At 41.0% G+C, this 21,156-nt stretch overlaps 1 protein-coding gene across 1 annotated transcript in view; it reads left to right on the top strand.

The window, feature by feature from the left end:
• Positions 1 to 14,226: 14,226 nt before the first annotated feature.
• Positions 14,227 to 21,156, top strand: part of DCBLD2 (discoidin, CUB and LCCL domain containing 2) — an 87,556-nt gene continuing 80,626 nt past the window's right edge. Inside the window, exon 1 of the mRNA XM_027103078.1 lies at positions 14,227 to 14,785. Coding sequence (XP_026958879.1) covers positions 14,566 to 14,785 — 220 coding nt within the window. The 5' untranslated portion in view covers positions 14,227 to 14,565. The remainder of the gene's footprint in view (positions 14,786 to 21,156) is intronic.

Raw genomic sequence — 21,156 nt, 5'->3', positions numbered from 1 at the left:
TTTGGTCTTTGTGTCCTTGTATTAGGATGACCATATGATATATTTTAAAGTGTCCTCGATTGGACAGTATATGATACGGTCACCCTAATAAAAGGACACAAAGACAAATTATGGTTCTCTTTGAAGCAAGAAGTCACAGGCAGGGGAAGACCTTGGCATCCGAACAGAGAAAAAAATGGTAACAGAGAAAATATCCCTACTAATCGCCCAGCAAAGACTGTGGGTATATGAATGTCAGTTTTCAAGGTAATCTAGGGACTCAAGGACACAGCCAAAGACAGCCCAGGATAACAGGGCTGCCAACAGATGCCACTGCCAAAGCTCCAGGAAAAGTAAGAGCTGGAGGAAAGGCAAAATACACAGGGAAACTTGGCAAGAGACTCCTTCAGCTACAATAAGCAAAACAAAAGACAACCCAAAGAATGGCTTGGGCTGCTTTGTATGGCCTTGGAGGCCGTGCACCACCCAGCGACAAGGGTGCCATCCCACAGACTACGATGAGAATGCCACTCTCTAGAGTTGAACAATACACAATCTACATGTGGCAGCCTCAAGAGTAGCATTATTCCAGCTTCTCTGTGCCCACAGAGAATATAATTTTTGATATGCACACTTTTAATTAATTACATTTCTTTTCTGAAATGCCTACAGTCTGTTCAATCATTCATATGGTTTATTCAGGTTATGTGCCAAGAAGTCCATGGTATTCATTACTTGGCAGCCTTGAAGAAAGGTAATCTCTCCATCCCACCATCAAGGAACAAAGTATATCATAGACTGCATTTAAAAAATAAGGAAGGGCCTTCCCTGCTGGCGCAGTGTTTAAGAATCTGCCTGCCAATTCAGAGGACACAGGTTCGATCCCTGGTCCGGGAAGATCCCACATGCCACAGAGCGTCTAAGCCCGTGCACCACAACTACTGAGCCTGCGCTCTAGAGCCTGCGAGCCACAACTACTGAGCCTGCGCACCGCAACTACTGAAACCCGCGCACCTGGAGCCCGTGCTTTGCAATAAGAGAAGCCACTGCAATGAGAAGCCTGCGCACTGCAGTGAAGAGTAGCCCTCACTCACCATAACTAGAGAAAGCCCATGTGCAGCAACAAACATGCAACACAGCCAGAAATAAAGTTAAATTTAAAAAAAAAATTAAATAAAAAAACAAATAAGATAAAGTGGTGAAAAAAGATTCATTAGGGATTCTCCCATACTGTGGGAAAATTCATAAAATACGTTCTTATCAGTTCACAGGCCCTATCACTGCCTTTGTATAATATTCTTTTGCTTGACAATTAAAGACCATCACATGTTATATGGTGGGCAAGGATAGTCAAGGAGATTGCATTTATTATAATCCTGATATCGTTAAAACAGGCATCTTTCAAATCATCATGGAAAATAAATATAGTACTAGTATATTCCAAACTCTCTCACAGACAACAGGTACAAATGAGGAATTCATTTACATTAATACCCACAAATTACAATGTCTTCAAGCCCCTCCTTTTGTTGCTAGAACTAAATGGAGAAATAAAATTTTCTTTGACAAAAGGGTCAGGGGTGGCTGAATTAAAATGTAAATGAGGAATCTTAATGATCTAAAATGATTTTTTTTTTTTTTTTTTTTTTTTTTTGCGGTACGCGGGCCTCTCACTGTTGTGGCCTCTCCCACCGCGGAGCACAGGCTCCGGACGCGCAGGCCCAGCGGCCATGGCTCATGGGCCCAGCCACTCTGCAGCATGTGGGATCCTCCCGGACGGGGGCACAAACCCGCGTCCCCTGCATCGGCAACCACTGCACCACTCCCAACCACTGCACCACCAGGGAAGCCCTAAAATGATATTTTGACAGTTGTCAGGAGGTGGAAAAAAAACAGTATAGTTTGTATGGTAGCTAGTAACTCTTAAGATCATACTTTGCATGTTCCCACCTTCATGCCTTTGTCTACACCATTCTCTTCTCTGATCATGTCCTAACCTTTCAACCTACTGAAATCCTGTTAATCTTCAAGGCCTCTTCTCTGAAGCTTTCCAGATTCCTCCAACAAAATGCAATGTCTCCAACCACTACATCTACACCTATTTCATGGTATGCACAGGACTCCACTTTGTATCACATATATTTGTATGGCTGTCCAGTCATCTCTAATAAACTTCCCAAACTTATGAGAGAGCCATTCTTTATTCATATTTGTATCTTACTATAGTATTGAGAGGAATATGCTTAAACATATTATAAATGACTTAATATTCATTTAATCAGATTAGGAAATAGGGAATAGCAGTCTTTAATTCTATATTCAGCATTCATGAAAGCAACTCTTATGCCAATTTACAACAAAATCTTTTCAATACACAGTCATCTTAGAATATGTTCACTGTGGACCTGCCTTATGTTTTGTTTCGGCAGGGTTGTGGTGCTTCCCTCCCCACACACATACACATCAGTTAGGATTGCATTTGGTTGCAAATAACAGGAACCTGAATATGTAGACTTTACTAAATAGGGGTTTATTTTTTATTTTTATCCTGTATCATGGGCTTTAGGACAGAAACTAGTGGCAAAACCTGGAAATAGAAGGGTGGTACCTAGAATCTAAAAAAGAAGACAATTTTTCTGAGTCAAAAGAGTCACGATTCTTTCATTGATACATTATTAATTCACCAAACTTTTATTGAAAACCTACTATGGTGCTGTCTACTGGCAAGAGACACTAAAATTAGTATAAAATAGTCCATGATCTTTAGCAACAAAAATTTAGTAACTTAGAATGTAAGCATTTGTGTAGAATGACAATCACAGTTAAGCCTGGATCTTAAGATCCCTGTGATCTTAAAGCAATGGTCTATGGATCACTTCACAGTAAGGTTTAAGGGAAAAAAATGAAGCTCCCAGAAGGGATTCTCGAAAACCTTTAACCTAGGCTAAGAGAAGCCAACAGTGTAAAGTGATATTTGTGATTTCCAGTAACTTTTCATAGTTTGTACCATGCCATTTATTCACACTGTGGGGAGGTGTAGGTGGACTTCACACAATTGGATGTAGCAAAGCAGCTGAAAGCATGGAGGAGGGGAGGAGGTGGGGCAAAGGAGAGACACAAGCATGACTTTTGACAGAGAAATTGTTCCTTTTGGGGTTATGGTAGTGAAGGGTTATTCTAAGATCTACTGGTAGTTGAAAAGAAATGCCATCAGGACCTAGTTTATTTTATCACAGATTTCTCATATGTTTCATTAGAAAATTTCACAGTTTTGTTGTCAAACTGACTCAGTGGAAAAGAGCCTGCCACTTAGGTTGGCACCAAGTCAGTACATGCTCTCACCCACCTAGTAAGTAGCTGTTAAAATGCAAACAGAGCATTGGGACTCCAGGGATATGGGATGAAAGTACCCACTGACCAAGCCTGCTTCACTGAGATCCTCATCAGGCCCAAGACAAAATTTAAGTAGCATAGTACTGGCATGGGAGAATGTTCCAGAATCTCAGAAAGTTTCAGAACATTTCATTTATTTTAATTTATTTATTTATTTATTTATTTTTGTGGTACGCGGGCCTCTCACTACTGTGGCCTCTCCCGCTGCGGAGCTCAGGCTCCGGACGCGCAGGCCCAGCGGCCATGGCTCACAGGCCCAGCCGCTCCACGGCATGTGGGATCCTCCCGAACCGGGGCACGAGCCCGTGTTCCCTGCATCGGCAGGCAGACTCCCAACCACTGCGCCACCAGGGAAGCCCTCATTTATTTTTTAGATACACATTGTGGCTTGGAATTGTGAAAGCAGGATGGTGAAAGGGCACTAGAGTCCTGTAGTTCAATATGTAGACTTTCATTTATTTACCACCTCTCCTCCCATTTTCAGCTCTGATTCTTAAATTCCAGGCCTTCTGCCTGATAGTCCCTCAATTTACAAAACTCTAGCCCTTGTCCTTATTGGCATATACTTTCCTAATTCTTCTAATGTCATTTTAATATCATTTTGAGGCGGGAATAAACATTTGTGGTTAATCCACCACTTTTTTTTGTTTGTTTGCGGTACGCGGGCCTCTCACTGTTGTGGCCTCTCCCGTTGCGGAGCACAGTCTCCGGACGCGCAGGCTCAGCGGCCATGGCTCACGGGCCCAGCCCCTTCGCGGCATGTGGGATCCTCCTGGACCGGGGCACGAACCCGTGGCCCCTGCATCGGCAGGCGGACTCTCAACCACTGCGCCACCAGGGATGTCCAATGCACCATTTTTAACTGGAAATTAATCTCTCAGAATCTTTAATCCCTTGTGGGACTCCGTTCGGCAAAGATAAGGAATACCAATACATTCTCTGAACACTAAATTCAATGCTATACAACTCCAGGACCTGGGCTTGTGCACCTTTCAAAACATGCAAGACAAATTTTTTATGAACTTTCAGAAAATACAAGAGGTAAAATGGACATTTACGAGCACAGTTTTCAAAATAACCATCTGTATCAAATGACAATTTTGTAACAAAAAAATTAAAATGCACTTTTATTAGGTACTTGTTGCCTGTTGGTAGCAGGCTTTAGAAAATATCTAGGTCACTGAGTGATATAAGCAAAATTCTCAGAATAATATGGAGGCAGTGTGGTCAAGCGGAAAAAACAGGATCGCTCACATGAGGCAGACTTGGAATCTCAACCCAGCTGAGTCCTGGCCTAATCACACTGAACCAGTGTGTCCATGTGTGAATAATTATAGTTCACTGAGATGCCATGAAACATCAATAACATGTAAAATGCCTAGTAGAGGTAGATGCTCACGAAATGTGAGTCCCCTTCTCTTCCTCTTCTGGCTGAGGTCCCTGATCATGGGAGGTGACCCAGTATTAGAGTACGTGATTCTTCAGTTGCTGTAGGAGAGTACCTCATCCTGATCACAAACAGCCTTATGATGAATCCTGGTGACAGGAAATTGTGTGCAACTAATTCCTACCATGAGAAAGCTGTACCCACTGTGACAGGCAAGCTGCTTGCTGGAGACCGAGGGGCCCATTAAGCAAGCACTGCATCTGACCTGTTGCCGGGGTTTTAGACACTGCCCTGCAGCCTGGCTTGCTGCCCATTGCTCCTGGCGGCTGTGAATCAACATTGTGACAGAGAGGGCACTGGGTCAACTACATTCCATTAACGGATCAAAGTGTTTTCTTTTAGACTCTTACAGCAAAGCAGATAGAAGATGGAAGATATACAGCTTAGAGTGGACACAAGCGTGGCAGAAACAGACATATAAGGATTTTTCAGCGTAAATCTGAAAAAGCCAAAGACCCTAATGAACTCACACTGCCTGGTTGTCAGAATTAAATCTTCTGGCCCAATGGTTCTCAATGTTTTCCCCACCACTACTCAAAGGAGTCCACAGGTTTACATAAGGGGGCCCTCAGAACTTGTGAAGCCCCATCAGGTGATTCTGTTGGAACTCACCAACTCAGTAGAGTAGCTCATTTATTCCACAGTCCAGGAAATTGTGTCATAATTTTTATGCAGCTTGTTTTTAAATCAATTTGGAAACCTGATGGAGAAAAAATTAACATTCATTGGTAAGCTGTAGAATTCCGAGTTTTTTTACCTTTTTTTTCAAGGATATTTTACATTCTCAAGATATTATCAATGACAATTCATACTGTCTTCTCCTAAATACAGTTTTCTTATTTATTAGCTACCTCAAGTCCATGAAGATAATTTTTTTTTTTTTTTTGCGGTACGCAGGCCTCTCATTGTTGTGGCCTCTCCCGTTGTGGAGCACAGGCTCCGGACGTGCAGGCCCAGCGGCCATGGCTCACGGGCCTAGGCGCTCCACGGCATGTGGGATCTTCCTGGACCAGGGCACGAACCCGTGTCCCCTGCATCGTCAGGCGGACTCTCAACCACTGCACCACCAGGGAAGCCCCATGAAGATAATTTTTAAAGAAAGATATTTAGAGATTACTCACTTTACCTTTCATGAATGTTAGCCGCCTCTTGTACTGATTTGGTTTGGGAAAATAAAGGTGGGATTTATTTCATATGATAGAATGGAATGAGATTCACAACTATGAAGATGATTCTAGGACCGTGAAAAAAAATCTTGACAGGTAAAGAAGGGCTTAAATTCTCTACACACAGAATATATAGACATACATGTTGGGAAGTAACTTTCAGGAGAGAATATGTGATTACAGATGGGATTTGAGTGGAATATTTTAACAGATCTTTAAACATGGCTTGTTTGTTTCATTTTGTTTTCCATTAGGACACAGATGGTGTTAAAAAATTTCATTCTGGGCCATGTTTAATTTCTCTAAATGGACAGCTGCCATAAGCATGTATGTTAAGAGTTTGTTCATTAGGAGAGAATTTCAATTTAATTATATACAGTATTGCATGGCTCTCTGTTGGGGATATTATTTTGTAGGTGATTTAATTAATTCCATGCATATGTGACTATCTAACAGTTTCTAGAGCGAGTGGATATACTTATATTGTGATAGGAATTACTTTGTTAATATTATTTTTACATATGTGAATAATCGTACATGACAAAAGACCAAATTGAATACTGAATTACCTTATGTCTGCTATTTGATTTGGGGGAAATAAAATCACTTTTACTGTTTCAAATCAAACAGCTAAACAAATAGTTAAACTTTATCATTAGATGGGGCTGTTAATATCTGAGCATCTTCCAAATGAGATCTAGGTAAATAGGAAATTCATGATATTTTGTTACTTATGACTTTTTGTAACTTAATAATTTATATATTTTACCAAGGCCTTCTCTCACTCTCCATTTTAGTCAAGTTAGTAGTAGCAAATACAATGATTATATTTATCCAAAATGAATCTACATATTCTCAGATCTACAAATAGGAACTAAGCTTTGATTTAAAGGGATCACCAGTAAATAATGCCATATATATGGTGAGAAAATAGTTTTATTTATTCAAAATTGTATGAGCACTAGGCATGTACTGTCCTTCAAGATTAAAAAAAAAAAATTAGCTAGGTCAGGGAGATTATATTCTGCTTTGTTTCTCTCCTAGGAGTTATCTTGGTCTGCAATCAATCCTTCAGAAAAATCCCTCACATTTTCACTTTTGTGCAGTATGTTAACTATGAGCAAAATGATAGTGTATGTCAGTCAAATGTAAAGCATTACTTCTATTGGTTTTAAAACCTGATGATTAATGCAGAAGCTCATGGCAAATCAGGTTAATCTGAGCAATATATTATTTCCTTTTAGTCCACAATCTGTCACTTCACAAACCATGGTTAATAGAATGCCCCAAATAAAAAGATCTGTTTAAATGAAAATGTATAATATATTCTGCATCTCATTTATATCTTATTGTGTTGAAAGGTAGGCTAACATTAGCTAGTCTGTGAATAGGATATGAAGGAGATGATATACTTGTTTTAGAAGACTTAGGTATTCCTTTTAAACACTAAATTTCCAAAGGCTTGCAATTATTTAAAATATTAGCTCCTATTTTACTGACTTATTGCATTTAAAGAATCTAAATTAGAATTTAATTAAAAGATCCAAAAGGAATCGTTGAAAGAAGTAATATGCACATTAAAAACAATCCCTAATAAAGAAGGTGTGGCACATATATACAATGGAACATTACTCAGCCATAAAAATAAATGAAATTGAGTTATTTGTAGTGAGGTGGATGGACTTAGAGTCTGTCATACAGAGTGAAGTAAGTCAGAAAGAGAAAAACAAATACCGTATGCTAACACATATATATGGAATCTAAAAAGAAGGGTTCTGAAGAACCTAGGGGCAGGACAGGAATAAAGACGCAGATGTAGAGAATGGACTTGAGAACACGGGGAGGGGAAGGGTAAGCTGGGACGAAGTGAGAGAGTGGCATGGAAATATATACACTACCAAATGTAAAATAGATCGCTAGTGGGAAGCAGCCGCATAGAACAGGGAGATCAGCTCGGTGCTTTGTGACCACCTAGAGGGGTGGGATAGGGAGGGAGGGAGGGAGACGCAAGAGGAAGGAGATATGGGGATGTATGTATATGTATAGATGATTCACTTTGTTATAAAGCAGAAACTAACACACCATTGTAAAGCAATTACACTCCAATAAAGATGTTAAAAAAAATAGAAAAAAAAAATCCCTAATTCTATTCTCTTGGATCCTAGAAAATAAAAAGTAGAATTATTGTATTATTATTCACTTGTGCTAGTATGATAGATGTCAGCTACCTGGATGATTCCAAATCTTCTAGCTTGCTACAATCACCTGGTCCTTTAATACTTCAATAAAATTGTTCGAATATCCTGACTTACCTAGGGACGGAATTCTAGTCTCTTGTTAAGAAATGGGGAGTGGCATAGCGGTTTAGGTTTCACCAAATCTCTGGTTCTAGGAATCTCCTTCTTTCTCTGAATTTTTGATCTCCGCTCTCATTTCACCTCCTGAGGAGGCAGCCCTTTTCCATATAGGATCAGTAAGCTCTACAACCTGATTGTGCCCTGTCCAACTTGTGTGCAACTCCCCTTTTCCCAAAGTTTCACCCAATCTATGCTGTGACTATAGCAAACTTAATGAAGAATTTGGGAGGAAGGTGGTATGGGGGTGGCATATGCCTCAAACAGCTAGAATTATTTATCAAACTATCTTTCAAAGCATCTTTGCATTCCAACCACTGGGGAATTTGCACTATTTCTCGCCTCTCCTCAGCTCCAGCTTCCGTTCAAATCACTGGCCAGTTTTATCTCCTCTGGCCTCCCCCATCTCCTTCCTGGTAAGACCACCCTCCCCCTCCAAGGTCCCATTAGCTCCTTTCACAGAACAGAACTGGAGCTCTTCACCCAGCCCCAGTTCATAAAGGCATTGCTGGGCAGGATAAGCGGGTGTGAGGCATACCCTTTAAACCACACTCCCGCTCAGCACAGACAATGCTGTCCCAGACAGGAATTCTGTAGTCATCAATTTCCTCTCCCCCCTATAATAGGAAGTGATTTAGGGATTAAGGACTTAGAATTTGGCTGTGAGACAAGAGCGAGCAGCAGACAATGAGAATTTGGAAGAATTGTCAACCTTTATGCATATAACGAGACCTAAACATCTTCTGCTCCAGACAAGGAAACTGAGACCTAAAGAGGTCAGGAGCCTTACTGGAGGTTATATAGCACTTTCAAGTTGTATACAACTGTCTGGTCCAGAACTGTTTCTATGAGCTCATGAAACAGCTTGATTTCTCAGAAGCCAAACAACATTTCATCTCTATATGTTTAATTCTAGACTGTGCTGCCAGCAAAGGTCCCAGAGGAAAGAATACAGGCATATAGAGCAGGGAAGGCACGCAGCTACTGCACACCTAAATCATATTATTGCAAATACTCTGGTATGTTCAATTTTCAGTTCTCTGGTAACCATTCATGTGTAATTAATCCTCTAATTTGTCGGCATGATGTTGATCTTACGGAGGGCACTTTTCACTTAAATCCTTTGCAGCTTTCATCAGAGATAAAATGTCAAGCTGAAGCCTCCTTGTTCTGACCCAGAAGAAAGTGAACTGGTTAAATTTCTTATGTTCCTAGAAAAACCAAGGAGGGTGGGTTGGGGAAGGAGAGGTAGAAAGAGAGAGAAATGCTTGTAATGGAGGAAGAGGCAAATGGAAAATGATCACAGCCAGCCATGTTGCTGAAATATGCCAAGAAAAACTATTTAACAGCATTATCCACTAGTAGAAATTCAATATCTTCTATAAATTAGGTTCTAACACTTCTGTCTTAAATTTGCCATAACAGATACCTAAAGAAATAATTTATAAATATCAAGGAAATAGGAGTAATAAACCTGAGAGCTACATTTGACTGACATAACTCACTGAAAGAAGCTTACAAGATAGAAAAATGTATCCAAAGCACTTCCCTTCAGGGAAAAGTAGAAAGTCTCCTCAGCACAATTCAGACATTTAGTAACAATCTTGGTTGTAAACATTTATCCAAACAGTCAACAGGACAAAGAAAATGCTCCTGTGAAAACAGTAACCAGATCTTAGGGCTCTGGTCTTTGAAGTTTGAAATATTTCCCCAGAACTGCCACATTCTTCTTTCTCCTATTCCTCTAAAAGATCACAAAAGTAAATTCTCTTTTGTTCCCTCTTTCTGTTATCCTGCCAAAAATACACACTTACTGATAAAGCCCATCAGTGATTCATTACATACCATCATCCCAAGGTTTCCACTATAAATGCCATATTAAATGAGCCTCTTCTGTTTTATTAATGCATAACAGACATTTAATAGCAATGATGGTGCCAATGATTCTTACTGTATCATACCATTGAAACCCAGACGTTTCTGTACAGACAGAAGCAAAGACACTAGCCCCCAGGTTCTTTTTCTCCATCTTATTTCCTTAGCAGTGGCAGAGCTGGGATTCATTTGGAAGCAGAAACAGTGGGATGTAACCTTTCTTTTCATATTTCTCCTTTTCTCTACAGATCAATTCCATTTTCTCTATTCCACCACTCATTATCAATTGAGAGAAGAAAGAAAGAATGAGAGAAAGAGGAACAGAGAGAGGACAAAAAGGGGAGGACAGTCTGGGAATTAATTTAGGCTGAGAATCTATACTTATTTTTAAATTTCTTAACATAAACTAAACAAATACATGAAAATAATACACATTTTAATTTTCTTGAATTTCGTATATAACTACCCCACTAAGGCTTTCCTAAAGCCTTAGTCTTCCCCAGAGCCTTCATCCAAAGCATTAATTCATTTACTGGTCAACGAATAGAGTCCACCATGACTCGTACAAGTTATAGTGCATGTGAATGAACTCCTGTGCGGTGAAGACACTGCTCGGTTTGTGTTTTCTTTGTTGGTCTTGTCCCCAAGGAAACGTCTAAAGCACATATCTTTCTAAGACTCTGTAGGAAGGAGCTGGGACCTGGATCTCCTTTGTGAAAGCACTTTAGCTTCTGGGGGTCTCTGGCTGCTATGATGATGGCCTCCTCTAGACCTATCCACTTTGGGTCCTGATAAGAATCCTCAGTTCTGACCTGGCCCAGGCATCTGGGTCATGTGGGTTAATGGTCCTGGACAAGTACTGTTCCCCCTGTTTCAGCAGATGTCAGCCCCTAAACATACCAAGTCCCAGAGGCAAGGAAGGTGACAAAATTGGCCAGAGCAGCATGTAGGCAGTGAGAAAGTTCACATAAACTAGAATTCCACTCTACCCAGGCATTATCCTAGAAATGAGTGCCTGTTATAGTCCACTGGTGTGAAGTCTTACAAGATTTTGGTCTTCTCAGAGCAGTCTTCTGTCATCATTTTTGCAACTTAGTAGAATGACAATGACCAGAAGTGGGGAGAGAATAGAGGCAGAAAGAGCTTCAGTGCCTTCCCACATCTGTGCTATACCTATAATTCCCTCATACAGACAGCAATAGGGCCTCCACAGATGTTCTCTAGCCAGAGTTCTGTTCTCTGTATTTCCAAAGCAAAACCCAGGAAACTGAAGCATAAGAATACATATCAAAATTGTCAAATGGTATCAGTCACCAAGAATGTCTGATTTCACCTCTGTATAACTCTAATTTGTCTCTTTCTCATCCCCTTCCTGCCACTGACCTCATTTAGAACCTCTTTGCCTATCTATTCTCGACTTTTAATAACCCTTTAAGATACCAAAGGGTCAATAAAATAGGAATGAAAAAAAGGGATGAAAAAATATGTGTTCCTACCTCTTGTTTTAGGTATATGTAGGTATACCTATTCGGGATCTTTTCATTCTCTGTTAACAAGGAATAGAGGCGCCTATGGCCCAGTTTTTCCTGGTCCAGGAAGCCTTCTATAACCTGTTAGCTCACAGGTGAATCCTCTCCCTCTGGTGCAGTTCTATGTAGTCAATAGAATGCCATACTGAGATTCATAATATCTTGTTCTGTCTACCACCTCTGTGACCTCAAGGTTATCACTCAATGCCTGATGAAAGGAATTGTCCAACAAACAAGATGGGTTGTCTCAGAGAGACTATCTATCCGCAGAAGTCCTAGCACATGACTGACGGCCCGCCACATTAGTACATCATGTTCATCAGGCCCAGTACTGAACTCATGATCTTGTCTTCTACTTCCTCCTCCAACCAGTTTCCATTCTCACATTCCCTTGTTGTATGATAGGCACTGCCTTCTACCTAGAAACCTGAGCATCTTCCTCAACTCCTCCTTACTCCCCACATCTAATCAGTACGACATTCATAAATATTCCTTGGAAAGTCTCCCCTTTCCAAGCCCACTGCTACTGCAGTTCAGACTCACCATCACTCCCTGTAGCTATACAAAATCACTGGACCAGTCTCCAGACTGGCTCTTCCTGGCCTCCAGAATTGCTCTTCCTCCAGCCCATTCCTCACCTACCTGTCTGGTTGAGCTTCCTAAAATAAAAATTTGATAATATCACTCTTTCTTAGAGCCCTTTAGTTGTTTCTTAATGTTACTAAATAAAATCCTGACTTTGTAGCCTGTCTTAGGTCTTGCCCCTACCCACTTTTACACACTAGTCTTCAGTTACTCCCATTAAGTCAGCAATTGTTCACCCCATTCCGCTCCATCAACACCATTCACATGGTGCCTGTAAGCCAGCCTACTTTGCCTCTGGCCTGAGATCACCTTCCTCACTTTGTCGTCGCATTCAAGACTCTGCTGGAGTTTCATCCTCACTGTGATGGGTCCCTTGAACTCCTTCCACTGTGGTACTGTGGCATCAGTCCACACCTCCAGCGTGGCACTGATAGAAATAGATTTGTTTATATGTTCGCCTCCCCCGCAGAACGTAGGCTCCTCTGATTGAACTTTGTTTGCCCACTGTCTACTTTAGGTCTTAAGCATAATAGGGTTTAATAGGCATCTAATAAATGCTTATTTAAGAAATTTGGTAGAAGGGTTCAGTGTATGAGGGGTCAGCAGGAGAACTGAAAAAGATGACCTTCAAAGTCCTTTCGAATTCTCAGATTTTCATTTGAGGATATTAGTCCCTTCCATAGTTTTGAAATCACATCTACTTATGACCCTCACCCATGACTTCGAGGTACTTCTCAACCTGAGCTTTAGACTAAAATGTCCACCTGCCTGTTATGTAACTTCACACACAAGCTAGTGGATATCTCAAATACATTTCAGTATGTCCAAAATTAACTCACTTGCTCACACAATCTGACCCACCTTTCCTGTTTATTAATGACACCATCCTCCTCCTAGAGGCCCATGTTAAGAACATCCAGATGGCACCTTTCTCCTAAAACTAATCTCCACCTAGTCCTGTGGATTCCCCTTTCCCCAAACAAGTTCTTTTTTGTCACTCCATCCCTCTCACAGTCTCCATCAGATTACCTGTGACTCTGATTAGTATTTATTTTATTCTGACTTTCATGATGTATTTCCATCTCTGTCCCAATACAAGATACTGGAAGATTTCTGTATTATGACTGCAAATCCCACAACTCTTAGCAAAGGGTTTGCAGGTAGACAGCAGGTGTTCAACAAGTCTTGGTAGAATCGCTCAATGCATGTTAGGATGTTAGGTTTAAATTGCTTTAGGGGCATGTATCTTGTTATATACTTTTTTGTCCCCCCCAATAGTAAATATAGTAAAAGGCATAGGAAGCAGGAAATACATATATTTTTAAAATTGAACACTGTATCTGGAGTTGCTGCAACAACTGGCTGTAGTTTTAATAAAAAAAACACGCTCTGCTATTGAAAAAAAAAGTCCCTTAGACTCAGCTCCCAGCTGAAACCAGCCAGGATCCCGGTTTCCCACCCCTTCCAGTGGCCTGATGTGCGGCGGGGGAGGAGCAATGGGCAAGCTGGGCCCGAGGAGCAGGGAAGAGCGAGCTGGGGGAAGTCCCGGAAGTCATTGACCAGAGCAAGCAGCCGCCTCAGCCGGATCAGCTCGGGCTGTGGTCCCAACAATAACAGGAGCGCGGGCCGGGCGAGGGCTGCCGGGGGCCCGAGTTTGGGGGCGGAACCCGGATTGGGGGGGCGGGTGGGACGCTTCCCAAGGCCGCAGTGATTGGAGGAGAGAGATGAGGGGCGGTGGAGCTCGAGGAGTGGGCCGCGGAGCTAACGGGTCGACCGAGGAGAGAGCGTGTTGATTGGGTGACGCAGAGGGAGACGGACCAGAGCCGACCGAGGATTGGCCGTGGCGGGCTGTGAAGGCGTGGCCAGCGCGCGCGAGAGGGAGCGCGAGGGAGCGGGCGACCGCCCTGCCAGCTAGCCGGAGTCCGGGGCGAGCGCGGCGGGCAGGGGTCGGGTTGAGGAACGCGGCGCGGGAGGCGCGTCCCCCAGCTGCCCTCCGCGGCTCGAGCACCCCACTTCCTTCCCTCCCCTCCCTTGCGCTCCGGCCTGGGGTCTCCGGGCGGGGAGCGGAGGGAAGGGACGAAGGAGGAGGAGGTTTCGCGGAGTGAGGGGCGGAGGGGGTCCCGGAGCGGGGCGAAGCGCGCGCTGCCTCTCACTCTCCTGCCGCTGCCTTTGCCTCCTCGCCCGGTGCCGCGGCCCCGGGGCGCCCGCACTATGCAGGCGGACTGCCGGCCGCCGCGATGGCGAGCCGGGCGGTGGTGAGAGCCGGGCACAGCCCTCATCGTTTCCTAGTCCGGGCCGCGGCCGCCGCCCCCGCCCGGGCCGCGATCCCCCTCTCCCGCTCCTACCCCCTCCCTCCCCGCTCCAACTCCTCCTCCCCCTCCTCCTTCCCCATGCCTCTGTTCCTCCTCCTCTTACTTATCTTGCTCCTGCTGCTTGAGGACGCCGGAGCCCAGCAAGGTGAGTGGTTCCCGAGGAGTGCGCGGCGCGCGGAGCCCCGGGTGGGGGCGGGGGGGGGGCGTCGAGGGAGCCTCCTGGGCGCCGGGTGTCCGGGCCGTTAATGAATCTGCAGACGCGCGGGGTAGGTGCGGTGCGCTTCGGTGCGTGGCCAGACCTGGCCCCGCACTCGCTGGGTTGAGTTGGTGAGATGGGCTGTCTGTTGTCCCCCAAGTTGGCGCGGCTTTACTTTTGGGGAATCCCATTCATTTTTCTGAAAAGAGGGAATTGAGACCTTGCTGTGAAGGCCTCCTTTTGGGTATTGTATTCTTCTACTGGGGAAAGTCTTGGAGAGGAAAAGAAGTTTTGGAGATGCGACCCCTAATGTTAAGCTAAATGGATGGATGGACAGAGTAGAAATGCAAGATAATTAAATAGCATTTAAATCCATTGAAGGCAAGTGATGATAATTATCATCTTTTGTCAATGTGCTCAGGTTCAAAATCGAATGAAGTTTATTCTGGTTATCTTTGAGTGTTGGATTTAGAACATGCTCTTTGCAATCCCTGCCTATTCAGGATGGTGGTCTAGATTGCCTGGGTCAGACACTGGGTCTGGGACCCAAAGCAGCGTACTCTTGCCCAAATGGAGCGTTCCGTGTTAAAAGGGCAAGCCCTTACAGAAAGTGACAAAACTTTTTTCCGTTAACAATCCTTGAGAAAAAACTTTACTGAATACTCATAATGGAAAGAGAATACCAGGCTGATTTCCTCCCCCTTTAAAGTACTTTTTTCAGGCAGCGAAAAGCAATTTTTGAAAGAGTTTGGCATCAGTTATTGAACACGTTTTTCCATTGCATTTCACTGCATTTTATTGCAGTGAGAGGGATAAAGATTGGATTGTTACTTATCGCTGGGAAGGGTTTTGGGTTTTGGGTTTTGGATTTTGGTTGATCTCCACATTTAAGTCCAGCTTAATGTTGCTCTCATGGTTTTCAGTAAAGTATGGAATCATGGCCATAAGCCTGTCATTGTGAAGATGCTGAAACTTTGACAGGCATGTGGAAATAAAATGTAAATGGGAAAAATGTATTTGGTAAACTGACCTCTTTCAGATCTAGGCAGCATTCAGGTTTCAGTTAGATCATCTCCTTAAACGAATTCTTGAACATCAGCATTTAATAAATTAGTGTGAAATCCTTTCCTCCATTTAAGTTTTAGAACCTGTGCTTCTATTTTTCTCCTAGTAGAAAAAGCAAAACAGGCTTATATATGGCTAACACTGATTGATTGGGTCTTACTTTGTGGCAGGCACAGCCCTAAGTGATTTATGTCTATTAACTCACTTAATCCTCACCACAGCCATCTGAGATAAGTATTGTTATTCCATTTCAAATATAAGGAAACTAAGACACACAAAAAATAAGGTACCTTGATACAGAACTCTAACTACATAACCAGAATATTCTGACCATTTTGCTTATTTCAAGATCTGAAACTGTTTATATCATGTTTAAAAAATAATCTTTGAACAGTATAGAACCAGTTAAATGTCTCCCCTCCAAATGAGATAATTGCCTTGCTTTTAGAATTTCTTAAACCTGGTCTAATTAAACATGCAACATTACCTTATTTTTTTAAGTTTAATTTCAGTTTTTACCAAAGCATTTTAACATGGTTCTCTTTCACAGTGTCATGTTATATAAACATCAATGTAGATGAACACAAATAGAAATGATGCTGGTAATTTAAAAGACCTGATTTCTAGTCCACCTGTTTATTGGGTAAATTTTTAAAAATCATTTAATTTCTTTGTACCTCAGTTTTCTACATCAGTGATAAGAGAATATATACCTATTTCCTAGCTTGATGAAAATGAAATGCTAGTACACAGGAGTTTTGAAAAGGGTAAAGTACAAATAGCTATAACTGATTATCATTGTTAATCTTTTTTTTTTTAATTTTTAAAAAAGTTTTGGCTGCGTTGGATATTTGTTGCTGCACGCAGGCTTTCTCTAGTTGCGGCGAGCAGGGGCTACTCTTAGTTGCGGTACGCGGGCTTCTCATTGCGGTGGCTTTTCTTGTTGTGGAGCACGGGCTCTAGGTGCGCGGGCTTCAGTAGTTGTGACACGTGGGCTCAGTAGTTGTGGCTCGTGGGCTCTACAGTGCAGGCTCAGTAGTTGTGGCGCACGGGCTTAGTTGCTCCGCGGCATGTGAGATCTTCCCGGACCAGGGCTTGAACCCGTGTCCCCTGCATTGGCAGGCGAATTCTTAACCACTGCACCACCAAGGAAGACCCTATCATTGTTAATCTTGAGCTTACTAAATTGATAAAGTAAGGGCCATTTAGGTATACATTGCCTGAAAACTCAGGAATCGTATGGGATTTGAATTCCCTAATTTTTAAAAATTATATTTCTTACCCAAAGAACCCTGATGAGGTCTGTGGTGGAACTGCAGTCAGTGTTACTAGTCTAACAGATGTGCTTTAGGGTCCACTGGGATTCTTCACATAACCTAAAAAGAAGTCAGATTTCAAAATGAGAAGCAGTGCTTTAAAAAGCCTATAGAATTTTTAATAATGGGAATGTCTGCAATATTGTAATGTTAAGTTACAAGCTGGAGTTTTTACTCTCCTTTATAAGAAGTCTTGGTAAGAAGTCTGGAAGGATATAATTTTAAAAAAAGATAACAGTTGTCTTTTGATTATAGAGTTGTAGATAATTTCTTTATGCTTTTCCAGATGTTCTGCAATTTACATATAGTCACAATAAAAAATAAGCTGTGAAAGAATGTTTTGTGATATATAGATTTCTTTTTTCCCTTAGCCAGCCTAGGTAGAAATGCATTGAGCGTGTATGCTGAGGTAGAACTGTGCTTCAGGATTTTTTTTTTAATCTTTCAGACATCATTTTGAAGTAGCAGAAGATACTACACTCATTCCAATTAATGCCGTACATACATAGCTATTCCTCAGCAGATTTTCTGCTGACCAAGTGTTTTTTCTTTTTATTTGGCCCAGAATAAAATTTATCATTGGTCTGAAAACTTGTCAACCTTTCACAACAGAGATGTATTTTAACCAACCTTATTTCATTAATATATGTATAAATTCTGTTTATTCACATCTGTTTAACTATGATGGTGTTTTAGGCATGGCTTGTATTTGTGTATTTTGAGTTCTAAGTTTGATATTAAATTTACCTTCAAAGTCTTTTTCTTTTTTATTGAAAACATTTTTTCCGGTAGAATGTATGTCTTTCTAAAAAACTTAAATTTGTGGAACTTATTATGCTGATTGTCTATTTGCTACCGTAATAAATTAACTTAATAGGAAGTTGAGGGTCTACTGTGAATGAATTTAAGTCTCTGGTTTACATTATGACTGTAGGAATTTGTGTCACCTCATCTTAGGAGTTCAGCTTCCTCATTTGTGTCATGGAGGGTTTGCCTACCTTCTGGGTTCGAGTATTATTTGAATGTGGTAAAATATCAGAGGGATTAATTTTAAAAATCCATTGAGACTGACTTTATTCCTATTAACATGAAATGTTTGTGAAGGTAGTGATTTTTGTTGGCTAATTTATCTATCAAACAAATCAGTTTCTTTCTTAAAAAGAAGCATTCAATTTCACAATGATATTTGAACTAATGTGTGAAAAAAATATACAGTCTGTCAAGTAGTGCCTTTATTTGCTTGTGATGTGGGGAAATAGTTTTTGAACACTATTTGTGAATTGTCAGAAATGAAGAACATGTCCCTCTGCAAAGAACGTTTGTGATTATTAGTAATGTTGACATCGTTAATTTAGAATTTTCCGTTATCTTTTTTTAGGTCTGATAAAACATTAGGGCTCTTATATGTACTTACTGTTCAGAGGCAAAAATCAGAGCATCCTTTTTCTGCTATATTTCTGATTAATTTTACATAGTGAAAGTTAGAAATATAGCACGTATTCCATATGTGTTAATGATCAGATTTTAAATCCACATTTTAAAAACTTGTAAATGAAAAATTAATTGTAAAATTACATGTTAATGATTTTTAGGTAGATTTCCCAATGTTATCAGCAGAGAGAAAACTTTATTTCCCTCTGGAAATAGTTAATAGTTCTATTTGAACATCTAAGCTTCATTCTAGAAGACCAACATTAAAAAAAAAAAAAACTTAAAATAGTGAAATGGGTATGAGTTAAAGTACCAGAACTAAAACACAAATGAATTAATTAATTTCCAGAAAGAAAGAATCAGATAGTATGATGAGGAAAGGCTAGATTTACATAGAGTTAGATTTTAAATTTAGGACTATACTTTACAAAATGAACCTGGGGTGTGAAAGCTCAGGTGGTAATACTGGGTATGAATTGAATGCATGCAAGTAGTTTCCACTTGCACTTCTTGACTAGTTGGAAAGATGTGGAATGATGACATAAAATTATAAGGATCAGGAAAAGCTTTGTAGAGATAGTGATATTTGCTAAATGTAAATAGTGATATTTGCTAAATGTGATGGTTGAAATATGAAGTGAGACAGCTTGGCAGTTTTTCTTGTGTTGCTCATGGATTCAGTTTACTTTATAACAACCTTATGGCCTTAGCACTTTATTTATTTTAAAAATATTGTACAGATAACAATTATATAACAATTACTCAAAACCAAAAACTTAACTAATAATTATCCACAGTCCTACCCCCTTATCTATCCATTTATAATTTTTGTCTTCCTTTCTAGCGCATATTCACATACCTACATAATCTTATGTGGTTGTAATTTTAATAGTGTGGTGTTAAGTTCTGTAGACATATCATGTTAAAATTAATTTGTAGGCTGATTTAGCACACAGAAGCATACTTTGAAAATACAGCAAGACAAAAATTTCAAAATCTAAAAATTTTTCACAGGACATTCATTATTTGTGAAGTAATTATTACATTGTTTAGAACTGCTATTACATTATTTTCTTTATTTGATTAAATTCTTCATTCAGGATAGGACCTTTGAGAAAGTATGTCAGTTCAAAGTATTAGTTTAGAAACACATAATGCTAATTTTCCAGGTCCTTATGTGGATTAAATCAATATACTCCCATGAGGACAAAAAATACAGATATTCAAATAAACTAGAACTTAATGAATGCCAGTGTCCACTGAAGCAGATGGTGTAATGGGGTGATCTTAAAACGTTGCCAGAACATCACCTACTAGGTCCACCTGCACTCTAAAGGATATGTAGTTGAAAGAAGAACTTTGGTTAGCTGCTTGAATCATGGGGAAGACCGCAGATGCAAGCTCCCTCAACTGCTTTCTAAGGAGAGTAGGCCAGGAGTTCCTTTCCTTTGTGGAGTACAGTGCATGTGAGTTTGCAGTTTAAGTGTGCAAACTTAATTGCTTGGGATAAGAGAGAAGATGCTGGTACTCTTTATCATTCTCTCATTAAAAACTCTCAGCATGGAAGAGTACCAACTATACGCTCCTAGGGATGTGTGCACATTGGTCAATAGAGTCCTGAGACAGTTACGATAGAGTAAAATATTGTCGTTGTCTTCAGAGGTCCTACAGGCTAGTTGGGGAAATAATTATCTTCATGTTGGAGTATATGGATAAATAACCAAGGGAAGTTGCACAGTGCTGCGAGTTTGTAAGGGAGAGAGAGCTCACAATACCTGGGAAGTAGGAAAAAACCTTGCTGATGAAATGATTTTAAGCAGGTAAGCTTTTAGGACTGGTAGGTTTCTAGTTCACAGGGATGGCAGACATTTCAGGAGTTAAGATCACAGCATCAGAACAGCAGGGAGTCAGGAAAGCATGTGAGTGTCAAAGCCATCCTTGCTGCAATGAGTAGCATGCCTCAGCCTCTGGTCCTGACCCATTGCTTCCTCCTTGAGCCCAATACCCTGCACACTTGCCCCATATTTGGGCAAATATGGTTGCTTTCTAAGGACCAGGGTTCTGTGCACTGGGGTACTGCCCTCTTGGAGCTATGTTAATACTTCCATAGTGTGGCCAGCAGCCCCTTTATAAGATACAATCCAAACTCCTTTGCATATTATATATGTAATTTTTTCAGAGTCTGGCCCCTCCCTTTCTCTCTGACTTAATCTCATGCCAGCATCCCTCACCCTTTGTATACAGCTCAGGTATAAGACTGAGATTTTTATTCCTCTAATATATAATTTCATCCTGTTTTGCCTTGTTCCTGATACTGATCTCTTTACATGTGTCATTTTCTCCACTTGAAGAGAAAGAGCCCCTTTCCTTGTGTGCTTGGTAACCTCCTTATCATCCTTCAAAACCCTTCTTGGGTATCATACCCTCTAGGAAGAGTTCTCTGTCACCACACACACTCATCTCCAATAGTAATTTCCTGTTTTTTCTGTTCAGTCATTAATCACAATG

Source organism: Aethalodelphis obliquidens, unplaced genomic scaffold (genome assembly GCF_003676395.1).
Source record: "Aethalodelphis obliquidens isolate GAN/ISIS:26980383/991018 unplaced genomic scaffold, ASM367639v1 scaffold1, whole genome shotgun sequence".
NCBI lineage: Eukaryota > Metazoa > Chordata > Mammalia > Artiodactyla > Delphinidae > Aethalodelphis > Aethalodelphis obliquidens.
Note: the sequence above shows the minus strand (reverse complement) of the source record. Positions and strands in the feature narration are given on the sequence as shown.